The 16,055-nt window shown below is 34.8% G+C and overlaps 1 protein-coding gene across 1 annotated transcript in view; it reads left to right on the forward strand.

Annotated features, from left to right (window-relative positions):
- LOC139121679 (leucine-rich repeat serine/threonine-protein kinase 1-like) overlaps positions 1 to 16,055 on the forward strand; it is a 47,989-nt gene that overhangs the window by 4,371 nt on the left and 27,563 nt on the right. Inside the window, exons 3-7 of the mRNA XM_070686761.1 lie at positions 236 to 407; positions 9,946 to 10,122; positions 10,997 to 11,178; positions 11,881 to 12,113; positions 12,573 to 12,748. Of these exons, the coding sequence (XP_070542862.1) occupies positions 236 to 407; positions 9,946 to 10,122; positions 10,997 to 11,178; positions 11,881 to 12,113; positions 12,573 to 12,748 (940 nt within the window). The remainder of the gene's footprint in view (positions 1 to 235; positions 408 to 9,945; positions 10,123 to 10,996; positions 11,179 to 11,880; positions 12,114 to 12,572; positions 12,749 to 16,055) is intronic.

Raw genomic sequence — 16,055 nt, forward strand, 5'->3', positions numbered from 1 at the left:
CGCACACAAGTGGTAGATCAGAAAAGAATTGTACAAATTTGAAAGTCTGAATAGCTATACCTGAGGTGCATTTTACCTAAATTCCGGGGAATTTTCATCTAAATCATGCTATAATTTAGTTTTTAAGAACAAGAGTGAGAACACAGCCTTTCATAAATTGCTTTAACTTGATGAGAAAAGGATTACATGATATTAGTGTTTTACATTAAAAATTCATGCTTTATTTTTATCAAAGGGGACACCATTGTGTGTAGCATGCCGGTATGGTCACCTTGACATAGTGAGACGACTGCTGGAACACGATGCTGACTTCACAAAAGCATCTCCGATGCATGGAACACCTCTGTACATTGCTACAAGATATGGTTATATTGACATTGTGGATCTCCTTGTCACAAACTGTCCAGGTATGAATGCCCTGTATCTTAGTATTTCTATGAGGAAGTTAATGCTAAAGGAAATGAAAAAAATCAAATCATGATATTAAAAAACCATAATCGGTCAAAAAAGTGTTCAGTAGGTATTCATGCAATGCTGAAAATATAACTACTGTCAAATCAAATGTGAAAGAGGAAATTTTGCTTACACAGTTTCTATTCATGGAATTAGATTGATGTTGACATCCTTTCTCAGTATTAAATTTGATATCTGGATATTAGGTATCTTTTCAAGGCCAACATATGACGTAGTTGCCGGAGTGACTTATATTTAGAACTTAGTGATAGCAATTTTTTTTTTTAGCCTAGCTCCTGCAACTGATCCCTACATATTAAAATCAGGCATTTTTAATCAAACATCATGGAGGCATCATCAGGGAGGCATCATGGGCCAGTGGCTAGAGCAGTGGACTCACGATCACAGGATGGTGAGTTCGAGCCCCGGCATGGCCATGGTGTTGTGTCCTTGAGCAAGGCACTTTATTCCTCATTGCTTCTCCCCACCCAGGAGTGATGGGTACCTGGTAGGACAGTGGTTGCAATGTGTGTGTTTAGCTCTGCTGCGCTTATTGGCTGCACATGTGAGCTGTAGTTTGCTCCCCAGGGAGTTGAGTGGTATCATATTAGGTCCAGTGACCAGGGGTAATAATAATTGTAAAGCGCCTTGAGCACATGTACTTGTGGATATGTGCGCTATATAAGAACCCATTATTATAAACAAAACCCCACTTTCTCCATGGAATATTGAAAGGACAATTTTTTATCAGTTATGAGGCTGTATAGGTTGTCCGTCTACGTCCAAAACGTCAGGAAGAATAAACATGTATTGTACAGTAGCAGATGGGTCTTGTCAACTATTTTTCACTCCTCATGTATCCATTATCTTCAAGTACCTGCTGCAAATTCCACATATGGACTGTGGTTGGACTGACCCACTTGATATCTACCACTAAAAAATTCTGGTACCAGAGAAACAAATTACCCAAGATTTAATAATATAATAATAATAATAATAATAAATTTTTATTGCTTGCTTGTAAATATAGGATTTACATCACATTTGTGGCAATAAAAGTGTGATGCAAAAATGAGTTCAAATTTTTCTCCAATAAAGATAAAGTAATACAGTATAATAATAGTAGCTGATAATAAATATAACTATAAATATAACTTGGTATTTCTTTGTTTATATAAATAAAAATATAATCAGCAAGTTGTTCATTAAAAGATAATTCTTGTTTTGTTAGTAGAGAAATAAGCTGATTTTCAGTATCGTCATTTGGGAAATTGATTTTACTGAAAAAGTACTTTCTTTGGACTTTGTATTTCTGACAGACTAATAAAAAGTGTGTTTCATCTTCAATACTGTTGGTGTTACACTGATTGCAGTATCTTTCAGTAATTGGGGTTTTTGGAACAGTGTGTCTCCCTTTTTCAATTGCTAGATCATGATTGCTAATGCGAAGTTTGGTGAGCAATTTTCTTTTCTCACCTTGCAACTGTGTTAAGTAGGGTTCTAATCTAAAATTACGTTTTATTTTGGCATACATTCTTAGTTTACTATTTTCATCAGTGATCAACTTTTTCCAAAAGACTTCATAATTGTTTGTTAAATTTGTTTTCATTAAACCAGTTATAACTTTGTGGTGTTTAAGTGATGGAGCTTTATCAAGGAGAAAGTCCATTCCATTGTCTTTAATTAAAGCACTTAAACAGTTAAACCATGATCTATTGTTAGTGTTGTTTACCATTTGCTCCAGAAAAGCTTCTTTAGCAAGATTACAATGTGGCAGTTGTACGATATGAAGCCAGTGTTTAACAATATTAAGTTTGATCTCAAGTAGAAGTGGAAACTGTCCTAGTTTCACCCCTCACAGCGGCATTACAAGCTTGTCTATTACACTGTAAAATGTTCTTACAAAATTTGAGGTGAGTTTTTTCAATTGCTGATTTATCCCACTTCTTGTAATCCATGAAATCTTGTCCCCAAATCTCTGATCCATACAGTAAAACAGGTTTAATGAAAACATTGAATAGATGTAGGGAAAATTTTATCTTTTTGTTGTGCAATAAAATCCTTTTTAAACTATACAAAGATTTTGCTGCTTTATCAGCCAAATTTGTAATTGTGTCACTAAAACTACCGTTTGATTTAATTGTCAGTCCTAAGTATGTATAGCTCTTAACAGATTTGATGCATGTACTACCATAGTTAAATAAGTGTTTATCTACCAAAGGAGATTTACTAAAATTAATTGCTTGGTTTTCTGTAAATTAACATCAAGTTTCCAATTGGAGCAAAATGTGTGTAGTGTATTTAACTCCCTTTGTAGACCTTCTTTTGAAGTAGAGATTAAGACTAGGTCATCAGCGTAAAATAATGAGTTAACTGGGGTATTATTCAACACTGGTGGTTGAGTATTTACTTTGTCTAGATTTGTTTTCAAGTCATTGACATATAAATTGAACAGACTAGGACTTAGAACACAGCCCTGTTTTACTCCTTTTTCAACTTTCAGGCTGGGCGAGATAAAATTATTTGTTTTGATGTGTATTTTTGTGTTGGTGTACATGTGTTTTATAAGTCTGTATAATTTGCCATTAATGTTATTTTTGAGAAGTTTATGGAAAAGACCAACTCTCCATACCGAGTCGAAAGCCTTAGCAAAGTCAACAAAACAAACATAAATGTTCTGCTTATTGTTAATATATTTATGTATTATTGTCTTCAGGGTAAATATGTGATCTATTGTGCGATGGTTTTTGCGAAAACCAGCTTGATTATTATGTATAATATGATTGTCATCTAAAAAACTATTTAGCCTTCATTTAGAATGTAAGAAAAGACTTTTCCTACACAACTTCCGACAGAAATGCCCCTATAATTTTTCGGGTCATATTTATCTCCTTTTTTAAATAAGTGTGTCATAATGCTTGTATTCCAGATGTCTGGAAAGTTGGATGTATCTAGAACTGCATTAAATAATTTAGCTAAGGGTTTACAGAGAAAGGGGGAACCATGTTTTAACAACTCTATACAAAACCCATCAATCCCTGCTGCTTTTTTACTTTTTAAATTTCTAATTGCTGATAACACTTCATTAGTTGTTATTGACTTATCCAGCTGCTGATTAGCCTGATTCTTAGTTTCTTCAGATGTTAAACTATCAATAATTTGCTGTTGGAAATCATTATACCTGTCATTTTCAATTGAGCAAGAATTTTTGTAAAATTCCATCCATGTTGCTGCTGAGACACAATCTCCAGTATTATTATCTTTATCATTATTTTTTAAGTACTTGATCAATTTCCACATATCATGTGAATTGTTGGCATGTAGACTGTTTAGTTTGTCTAAGTTGTTTTGCCAGAATTGCAATTTCTTATTTTTAACAAGTTTTTTAAACTTCTTTTTCTTTGTGTAATAGATAATTTTTAACTGACTGTCATATGGAGCTTTGTTTAATAGTTTTGCTGTTACTATTAGGTCCCTTTTTGCTGCATCACAGTTTTTGTCCAAACCATTTTGATTTCTTTCTCTTTAAATTTTTCTTTCTCTGCTTTTGTCTATTAAAAATTCCACTGCAGGCTTTATCTAAGATGTCATTAAAATGCTTAGTGGCTGAGTTAATGTCAGATTTGTTATTACCAATATTAGTATTCAAAATTCTGCAAAATCTTTTTGTAGCTCATCTGATGCTAATCTATCCGTGTAATTAAAACACATAACTTATCCCATTTCCATTTTTGGGGCATTTGTAACAATTCACAGTATCTTTAACACTGCTTGGATTAAAATTTGTTAGTTTGAGAAGATAGAAATTTGACAGTGATCTGAGAAAATTGTGAAATTGTGTATTTTAAAATACTCAAAGTTATCGATGATGTCTGTTGTTGCAAGACCATAATCTACTACACTGTTTCCATTCCAGTGGTAACATGTAAATTTTCCACAAATATCTCCAGGTAGTCTGCCATTCATAATTCTTGTATTTGTGGTTTTACATAAATCTATGAGGTTTCTACCATACTTATTTTCGATCTTATCCATATTGCAGCGATTAAGATGTGTATCAACAGAATATCCTGGTGGAACTGGTATATGATTTGAGAAATCATTGTCAATAAAATCTGGCAGTAATCCTACTCTGGCGTTAAAATCCCCTAAAATCATGACAGATCCAGAACAGCTATATTTTGTGATCAACTGTTCTAAACGTTCGAAAAATGATTCAGACTTATGTTTGGAATTTTCTGGTGCGTTGTAAACAAAGCAAATAAATATATCCTGTTGTAATCTGAAAAAAAAAAAAACTTTTGAAAGTTTGCACCACACCATGTCTCAACATCTGAATGAAACCATTTTTACACCCTTCTTTATAGTATTTTTAGCTCCGCTGTCAGCGACGCGGAGCTTATCAAATAGGTTGATTTTCCGTCGTCGTCCGTCGTCGTCCGTCGTCCGTCGTCCGTCGTCGTCGTCGTCGTCATCCGTCAACAATTGCCTTCTCCTCTGAAACCACAAGTCCAATTGCTTTGAAATTTTATATGCAGTTCACTTGGGGTGACCTCACTTAAGTTTGTTCAAATCGTGGTGAAATTTGCATATTTGTATTTTTGGGGCAATTTTTGGTGTTTTTGGTAAAAAAATCTTCTTCTCTGAAACCACTTGTCCGATTGCTTTGAAATTTGATATGCAGTTTACTTAGGGTAACTTCAGTCAGATTTGTTAAAATCGTGGTGAAATTTGCATATTTGTATTTTTAAGGCAATTTTTTGTCATTTTTGGTAAAAAATCTTTAAAAATCTCTTTAAATATCTTCAAAACTACCAGTCAGATAGCTTTGATATTTGGTACATATGTCCCTAGGGATGATCTATTTCAGATTTGTTCAAATTGTGCAGAAATATGCAAATTTGCATTTTTAAGGCAATTTTTGCCATTTTTGGTCAAAAAATGTATTTCTCAAAAAGTACTGGTCTAATAGTTTTGAAATTTGGTATACATGTTTCTATAGATGAACTGAGTAATATATATTGAATTTCTGATGAAATCTGAAATTTTGTATTTTTGGGGCAATTTTTGCCATTTTTGGTCAAAAAATGTGTATTTCCAAAACTATTTATCTGATAGCTTTGAAATTTGGTATACAGGTTCCTACAGATAAACTACATGATATTTATTGAAATTGTGATGAAATCTGCAATTTTGTATTTTTGGGGCAATTTTTGCCATTTTTGGTCAAAAAATGTGTATTTCCAAAACTACTCATCTGATAGCTTTGCAATTTGGTATACAGGTTTTTACAGATCACCTTAATGATATTTGTTGAAATTATGATGACATCTGCAATTTTGCAATTTTGGGGCAATTTTTGCCATTTGTGGTCAAAAATGTGTTTCTTAAAAATTACTGGTCTGATAGCTTTGAAATTTGGTATACAGGTTTCTACAGATGAGTTCAGTAATATATAATGAATTTCTGATGAAATCTGTAATTTTGTATTTTGGGGGCAATTTTTGCCATTTTTTGGTCAAAACGTGTATTTCCAAAACTACTCATCCGATAGCTTTGAAATTTGGTATACAGGTTTCTATAGATGATCCAAAATGATATTTATTAAAAAATAATGATGAAATCTGCAATTTTGAATTTTTGGGGCAATTTTCCCATTTTTGGTCAAAAAATGTGTTTCTCAAAAAAAGTACTGGTCTATTACAGCTTTGAAATTTGGTATACAGGTTTCTATAGATGAAGTTATGAACTAAATTTGATCTCTTGAAAATTATGATGAAATCTGCAATTTCATTTTTTGGGGCAATTGTTGCCATTTTTGGTCAGAAAATTTTATTCTCAAAAAACTACTCATTAGATAGCTTTGGTTGACATGTTCTTAGGGATGATCCGATGTGATATATTCAAAGTATGATGAAATCTTCAATTGTGTATTTTTGCAGCTTATTTTAGCCACTTTTTTCTGGCCTCTGCATTGAGCTATCAAAGATTTCCACCTTCCTCATCAACATGTGTAAAAAATAGTTATTCTCTACATAAACACAGCGGAGCTATATCGGCCGCTAGGTCGCTTGTTAACCAAAAGTGAAAGACCACCCCTCTGTTTTTTCTTTTTTCGGACAACAGAATAGTCATAGTACCCAGGAATGTGAAAAGTATGTTCAATTGTTCTGTGAGCCAAGTTTCTCCAATACCAATAATGTCATGTTGAGTAATATTATTTATAAAGTCACTGTCTTGAAACTTTCTCTCTTGGTAACCCTGTATGTTCCAGTAGGATATTGACAGTGAACTTTGTATATTGCTGTTTTTCTGAAATGTAAAGTTACTCATATCTGTTGATTGGTATCATTTGCCTATGGCTTTGAGGTGTATCAACATATTTTGGCAAAATGGGGTGATTTCTAGACCAATTGTGAAAACCTTGTGTTGCGTCCCCGTATTGCTGTACCACCGGATTAACAGGATGTTGAAAAACTGTCTTCTCCTGAAAAGGTTTCGGTTCACACCAAGGTTTGGAGCGAGCATATCCTTAATATTCCTTACTAACAAAGCTGTACCCTGGCCGCCATCCCTGTGTTAACACTACGGAGAAAAATAAAATTTTAGATTTTCAAAAACTAAGAGCTTCCCTAAAATGAACCCCCACAAGTGGTAGATCAGAAAAGAATTGAAAAGGTTTGAGAGTCCGAATATCTGTCCCCGAGGCGCATTCTACCTCAAATACATATAATACACAACTTTCACTTGCTATTAACCTTTTTTCTTGGTACCTGTGATAGATATATTTTTGGCTGCTGTTGCTTTTTTTAGAGTTAGGAAGTAATTTTAAAACACTCCATTAACCAGGAAGTAAACCACTGGATGTCCAGCAGATGTTGTAAAATGTAATGTGAGTGACTCATTCTATAAAAAGCTGTGTGTGAATGGCAGATGTTTTCATTGTTTCCAATTGCAAGAATATCCTGCAGGCTTATTTGAACCCTGAAGAGGTGTTTACGTAAATATTGCGTATTATACTGTTAACAATTTGACAAAGTAGATAGAATATGCATGTTTCTGCAGGTTAGGCTGGTGTAAAATTTAAAATACTGACCTGTTATGCATGTATGAGAATGGCAAAAACATTTCCCTTTATAATAGATCATTAAACACTGGTAGACAACATGTATTCCATATATATTTTGAATGTAGAAAAATCCATTTATAGCAAATTTATGATGAAGGATAACTTTTACCTATGAAGCACAAATTATGGAATTTCAGAAATGTGGTCAAATATTTCAAATTTTGACTCCAGTGAATTTAATAACTCCCACCACATTTTTCTAAATTAAATTGGTCCATTCACACCCTTTCAGTAAAGTACCTGCATATTCTCTGAAACTGAACAAATGAACTTTAGAAGAAGTATATCCCAGCTGGATTTGTGCACTGCAATGGTCTAAGTCTCACTTTTCACAATAACTCACAATGATCATGTTTGTTGATGGCAATATATCATCCCTGTTACATTTACCCTGCAATACATCAGAGACATTTCAAAGTTCACAAGTTGTGAAAGGAGAGTTTATTAGCAAATTATCATCTTTATAAAAGCACAACCTTTCACATTTTGACCAAAATATGAAATTCTGGTCTACATGTACCATCACACTAAAAATTCAAATTTCAAACTCTGCATGAAGTTTCTACAATAATTAATTCAATTTCATTTTTATGTTCATTAGAACTATATATTCCTGAATAATAAAGTAACTTTTATATCAGCTCCTTTAGATTTGCCAAAACACTTTGTGTTTTAAAGAGACAATCTTGATGTTCAATAATCCGGTTGCCTATGGTTACTTGACTTTCAGATTTCTATAAAAATCGGTACTTAGGAATATATTGGTTCAAACGTATTTTGTCATTTTCTTTGGCCATCAGTGTTCCCGCTAAGGCTTATTTGCGCGCTAATTGCGCAGTGTCTCCGACTGCTCTTGCAGTGAAATTTATTTTTTGCGCAACTTTAGTCTCAGTCATTTCAATCGGTATCAGTTTTGGAAACGATACTCAGGGCGAAATGTACGATCTCAGCGTAGATTTTACTTCCGCTTTTCGAGTTTAGCGCCCGTTGGCGGCGCAGTTGCCACCAACGTTCATTTTACATTGTGATGTACCTCAACAAATTAGCATATACATGAACGGACCCAGTTGTGAGGCAATCAGGCGTATCTCAAGTTGCGCACCCTCTCAAAACCTTGGAGGGAACACTGGTGGCCATCACAATAATTCAATATAGTTTCAAGTGCAACCTAAGATTTTCTTGGTCAATGATGTCAGTTGAAGTTTATCGCCGTTGCAGGGCTCGAAATTAGCGTAGTCCCGCGTCCACAGACTACCAACTTTTTCCTGGGGCTACCAAAACCCATGAAATGGTAGCCCACACGGACTACCAAAGCCTGAGACATGAAATTACTTAGTGGGCGACATGATGTTGATCGCTGTGAGATGACCGACGCTCATACAGTCAGAAAGGCCTAACTTGACTTTGTTATGCAAATTAAAAGGCGACAGTGCAGTCGAATTTGTTGCGACAAACTTTCAATAAAATAGCATTATCTGAACTGATGTACTTGGATGACAGGCTCGGGAAATGAAGGCGAATGAAAATTCATTTTCATAGTTATTTAATCACAGTTAAACACAAAATTATTCAAACTGCAAAGAAAAAATTGTCGGGCCATCCACAAATTACGCTTTCCGAAGTGTACGAGATCATCCCCTGATGGTGGAAAAATATAGCCAAAACTGCCACGAAAGTATTAGGAACATGACTGTACCAAGTTGTCATCCTGAAATTCATAGCCAATCTATTTCTAGCCATGTTATGTTTACACATTCTGAGTGAAAAGTCGTTGTCATTGCGAACATCAAAATTGGCATATAAGCTCTTCGTATGAGTGAATAGGTCCTCAACTTTAAGGCGTCACCGTTGTTCACTACACATGCTATACCGTTCTCCTAAGAATATGATCTGCAGTTATTGACGTCAAATGACTAGAAAATTCACTTCCTGGATAGAATCATGCAAATAAATCTTTCATTGTCTAGACATAATTAAAATATCCTTTACAAAAATTATTCATTCATGCATGGGCTACCAGACCTTGTCACTGGGCTACCAACTTCAGAAAATGGTAGCCCAATGGGACTACCAGGGAAAAAAGCTAATTTCGAGCCCTGCGTTGGTCTTCATGCAGTAATTGTAGAATTTGATATGATTATGGTTCATGTATCAGTAATTCTGAATGTGATTTAGGAATTTACTTTCTGAAGAGCCCGGAGTCGTATTTACACAAAGGTATTGGCACCCTAATTACAATACTTTGACACCCCATTCACTTTTCTATACCGTGAATTTAGTACAGTGTCAGATAAGTTTAAGCCAAATATTGGTGATGAAGAAGTGTGTATAATTTTTCATCTTTTTCCTCTATTTTACTTCAGGATTGATTGAAAGCAAGACCAACAAAGACACAATGCTACATGCTGCCTGTCTCAATGGCTCCATGGATTTAGTGCAATATTGGATTGAACAGGGTGCTGATGTTGATGGAGAAGTATTTGTCTATCAGGAATTAACAGCTGATCATCCTCAAACTCCATTGGAAGCAGCTTGTGAAAGTAGGTAACAATAAAAACCGCCAGTACCTGATACTTTTGATGTATTATTCAGTATTTTTGTTCTGTCTGTGAAACAATTTAATTTTGTATCGTCAATACACCCTGTGTGTATATAATATGCAGTGTTATTTCTAACATCTACTGGTATGTTCTACTCCGGGTTAGAATTTATTTGTCAACTGTACCATTGAGTATGGTACTCAATGCATTGTAATATTTGTATTTGCTGGTCAAGCTTTATATTTCAATGTAAATTAGAGAGAAGAAGAAGAAGAACATTGAACTTATTTTATTGAACAGAAACTCTAGGGGTAGGGAAGAAAATTTAGAAATTTTTCTATCTGATTCAAACTCACAACCTGCGCACCTACGCTACCCACTTACGTTAAAAAGATGTTGTCCATTTCATGTATTTTGCTTTCCACTTTCAGAAAAGCAAGAGAGTCATTCCCTCCAAAAAATAAGCAAGCAATTAGTTGCCCCTAAACATTCTCAAAGAATGCATCAATTTGTTTTAAGTATTGTTTAAGTTCTATTCACCCAAAATAACCTTTGCCTACTTGACTGACTTTCCGAATAGCTAAGCCAAAGTGAAAACACACCATTTGTCAAATGTCTTAGCATTTCTATTTTCAGTTGAACATTTCATGAAAAAGATAAAAGCAAGTTACACTGTTGGTTAGATCTGGACAATTTTACTATTATAATATTTTTTTTTGGAAAAAACAAACAAAACATAAATGCTCAGATTAAACCTTGCTTCTTCCTCGCAAGCCACAAGTCTCTCATTTCTTAGTCATCTTGAGTCTTTTTCTTTGGTGTGAAACTTTGAAGACGCTAGAGATTTACATTATGTTCTGCTGTGTTATGACAGGTGGAAATCTTGATTTGGCCAAGTATCTGATTGGTGACAAACATGCTGGAATAACAATGGATGTTGTCAGGGTCTATGGCGAATTTCTTACTCCAATTATGCAAGAGAGCTGTAGAGTACTTGATGAGGATGTTTCAATAATCACAGATAATACTGACGATGAAGGGGAGAACATTGAACAGGTAGATTTAACTTTCTCTTCTGATTTTACATTCATGAATTTTTAAGTTTTGAATGATAAGTCCATCTATAGTGTGAGATCTGAAATCTTGTATTCTGAGTACAAAGAACATACACAAGTTTAATTTTCACGGTCCCATTTTCACAATGGTGCCTATGTATTTGTATGTTCAAATTGATCTGTTGCTATGGCAACATAAAAATGTTATTCACATTCAGGATTGTAAAGAGGATTACTTACATTAACAAGCAATGACAATATTTATGGGGTGTAATTCCTGATATACTCATACTCAATGTTATGGATTATTTGCCATTTGTGATACAAGATGAACTCTTTTGAGGTCAAGTCATTGAAGTCAGCATAAACATCAAGGTACCAGACAGTCACTGTGACTCATTCTAGATATCTAGTCAATATAAATCACCATGCCTTTTTATGTCGTAGCAATACAAGTCAGTAAAGCATCTCCAATTTGCCAAATACATGATATCTTATTCTGTACTGGTTTTGACCAACTTGACCTGATTTCAACATTTGAACCTGGCAGGCAAAAGGTTAAGAAATAAAACTGTTGCTAATGACTTGTATTATCATTCACCATATGGAGGTAGTACAGTGTACATGTATAACTCTGTTTCCTAGTGTTATCAAACAGAAACAAATAGATGAAAATATTTTGTGTGTCACTTTGTTACCATAGGGCAGACTGATCATCAAGTGGAATCGTCTGAAGCTACACAGTATATCAGATCACTGGTTCAAAGGAATCACCAATACTTTGGTTGAATTGAAGGTTTCGTGCAATGCTCCCTGTCTGAAATCTTTGCCCAGTATCATCCCATGGGGTCTGCAAGTGCTTGAAGCACTTGATATATCCCATAATTCCAATCTCAAAGCCTTACCATATCCTGCCCATGGCATTCAGTGTCACAGGTAAGGACGACTGAAGATGGCAATGTAAAGAGAGTGATTTTACAAGACATAATGTCAGAGACTGGTTGTCTCATGAGTCATTCACAACTCAATTTTCATTCTGTAGAGTCAAGTAGACAAAGTCAGTAGTGTGAAAAATGAATATATTTTCGAATCCTGAATGACTTTTTAAAGATCACTCAGATGAAGGGAACTGATCTAGACAAGTAAATCATATCATTTGCCAGACCTTGATACAGAAATTTGTCAAATGTGCCCCAAAACTTCACTTTTATGCAGTGTTTGACAGAGAATTACACACTTGTGTCTAAATTTGACTAAAGTCCAGGTTTTACTCTTTATGGCTTGTTGGAAATGAGTTTACCAACCACTTTACATTCTCATCAAAATTTGCCTTGGAACAGCAAGGAAATTGTCAACTCATCATCATGATTACTGAGCTGTGCTTTTGGTTTTCAGGTTGAAGACCATGAATGCATCTCACAATTCCCTAACTCAAGTTCCAGTTGAAGTATTCCAAGTGCCAAGTCTGGTAAAACTTTCCCTTTCCCACAACAACCTGACTTCTCTTGAGGACAAGAGCAGATGGTCCAGGAGTGAGTCTGGACACTTTGAAGAGGTCCCTGATAGTAGAGGTAAGGTAGACCCTTAAGGGTCTATCCTGGTCTACCTGGGGATTCGTAAATTTGGACGTGTCGTGTCGTGTGTACATCCATCCATTCACGCAAATTCTTGGAGATGCCTGCAGCGATTACTTTCAAACTTGGTACAAAGATAATACTCCCTCTGTCATATTTTAATATGCACATTGATTTGTTAGTCCCCACGGACACTGTCCGGGGGCACTTATAGGTTTGGTCATGTCCGTGCGTGCGTGCGTGCGTCCGTCCGTTCACGCAGATATCTCAGAGATGCCCTGGTCAATTTCTTTCAAACTTTGCAAAAGAATAGTACCCTACCTCATACAGATGCACGTCGATTTGTTTCACAATGCGATCAAATTTGGCCGTGTTAGAGGACTTTTTAGTTTACACTCCATAGACTCCCATGTATAAGGCAGCTCTCCATAGACTCCCATGTATAAGGCCAAGAAAAATAAAAATTTAGTTTCTCATCGTATTCATATTGCAAAAAGGATGCAGTGACACAGTTTTTAGTCCCCACAAATAAAGTCCAGGGGGCTTATAGATTGGGACATGTCCGTCCGTGAGTCCATCCATGAGTCCATCCGTTCACGCAGATATCTCAGACACTTTGACAAAATGTCATGTGACCTTGGTGACCTTTGACCTCAAATATACATATTTGTCCATAACTCAGTAACCACAAGTGCTACACCCTTCATATTTGGTATGATGGGACACCTTATGACGCCACATATTGTACCTCATTAATTATGCACATATCTAATTTTGAGCGAGCCAATAGAGCTAGAGGTCTGATTTTTGGTATATACGGATAACCTAGCAATACAATTTTTTTGACAAAATGTCATGTGACCTCAATGACCTTTGACCTCAAATATACATATTTGTCCATAACTCAGTAACCACAAGTGCTAAACCTTTCATATATGGTATGGTGGACACCTTATGACGCCACATATTGTACCTCATTAATTATGCACATATCTAATTTTGAGCGAGCCAATAGAGCTAGAGGTCTGATTTTGGTATATAGGGATAAGGGACAGTTCAGAATTTCTTCCAGGGGGAGGGTGGAGGATTTTTCTATTTTTTGGGTGATTTTTTCCACGCCCCCCCTAGTAAATTATAGAAAAAATCTATGGCCCTCCCCATCTTTCCTTGTTTTTTTTTCCATGGCCCCCCCTAATATATACATGCATGCTTATACACTATAGACATATCCAGTCTAACAAGTTGCAGGAACTGTAGTGGACATTTAATCAATGATATAACAAATCATTTCAGGGTTATGTGACTATAAAAAAGAATGATTTGCAGGGACTGCAAGAGACACACTTTTGGAAAGGGTAGCAATAAACATATCTGGTTGTAAATTTCTGAAGAAAAGTTAATTACTAAATATGAATACTTTTTTCGTTATGTCTCACTGATACATATGATGCACACAAAGACAAGCAAAGATGTCAGTTAGAAATGGTGAACAGAAAATCAGAGGAGCAGATAATTGGCAAAGTGATATATATCTTGAAGTTTAATGGTACATCATTTGCAGATATCCAGATATTTCTGGAAAGTGAGATGTACATGTACATGCACAAGTTCAGCATACATTTTCATTTGATGATGCTGAATATTTGCAGATTCACGGTGAAAGTTTTAAACATTAGGAATTAAAATTGGTGAAAGCCAACTTGTTTTTAATTTTCTCTTTTTTTCTAATTTGGTTGTCATAAAACCAAGTAGCTGCCACTGAAAGCAAAAATGCTGAGGAATATTTAGAACATTTCTTGAACAAAACACCTTATCCAAAACATGAATTCACATGTTATTCTGCTCATTCCATTCACAATCCAATGTTCATATTAAAATGCAGATAACCCTGTGTAAGTCAAAGTTCACATTTTGTCAGCAGTATTTTTCAAAATTGACAGAGCATTCATATTTCAATTTTTTTTAACAAACTTTAATTTTAAAATAGTCATGATGCGCATGTTTTCAGATGACACGAAACAATACATGTTAATTTGTTTTTTTTGCCTTTTCTGCCAGCCGCCACTGAGAAATCTTTGATTATACATATCAGAATGAATGGGACACAAAAGTATTAGCATCAATACACAATGTGTAAGCCTATCCACATTTCTCCTAGCCTCATACACACTGAGATCACTTCTTGGACTACAGCAAATTTCTTGTGTACACAATATTTCAACAATCCGACACCATAGCATTGATGCAGTGCCACGTGATCTTCTGGATGCACATACAGGATTATTGAAAAATCAACCCTTTTGTAAATTTTTCACTATATATTTTTGACAGTAATGCATAATATTTTTATTTTCAACATTTAAAAACTAGATGAGACGGCCATAAATTTATTTTCAAAAAAGTTTATAGTAGATGTAAGCACTGTAAAAAGTTATGTAGAACATTCAAAAAATTTAGAAAGGGTAAAATTGATGAGAATGAAACAGAAAAAAGGAGCAGAAAAGAAGAGAGGATAAAAAATATGAGGACTATGACTGGTTAAAGTTGCTCTTGAGTGGGAACCTTCAAAATTTAAATGTAAAAGAATTAGATAAATACCTTGATAAACATAAATTATCAAAAAATATTGAAAGCTGAAAAAGTTCAAATTATAACCACACATATACATGCACAATCTTCATTCAATTTAAGAAAACTATCAGGGAAAGATATTGTAACAACTTATGTCACAGATGAGTCAGAGTCAGATAGCAGTGACTCTGAATTGGAAACCTCTGTCATTGGAGTCATTGAGAGTGATGATGATGGTGTTGGTTCTGAATATGATAGTGACACAGACACTAACACTGACAAAATCCCAGAGAACCAACGTGACCATGTTACTTTAAGAAGGCAGAGTAGCAAGTCGTTTTGTTTTAAATTAAGGTGGAGCTGCATGTTGCCAACACAGTTTTTTTCAAAGCAATATTTATCATCAAAGATGACAAGGAAACCCCCTCATACCATATATTTTCAAAAAGCAGAGACTCTAAAGTTTAGTATGGTAGCAGTAGTTTACTCAAAGGATGAAGTGGGTGTATATTTGGGGTAAAAAACCTCAATTTTGGTATTAATGATAAAAATTAATTTAAGTCAAAAACTAGACAGTATTTTCTGAAATGTAATATTTCACTTGAAAGGAGAGTATATGTAGAAAAAAACAACTATTTTATTTGGCATTATCCATCCTCATTTTAAAATTGTAGGGGTTTAAAGACTGACACTCTAATAATTGATTAAAATCATGATCAGCAAAATTGAAATG

The sequence above is a fragment of the Ptychodera flava genome, chromosome 21, assembly GCF_041260155.1.
Source record: "Ptychodera flava strain L36383 chromosome 21, AS_Pfla_20210202, whole genome shotgun sequence".
Classification (NCBI taxonomy): Eukaryota; Metazoa; Hemichordata; class Enteropneusta; family Ptychoderidae; genus Ptychodera; species Ptychodera flava.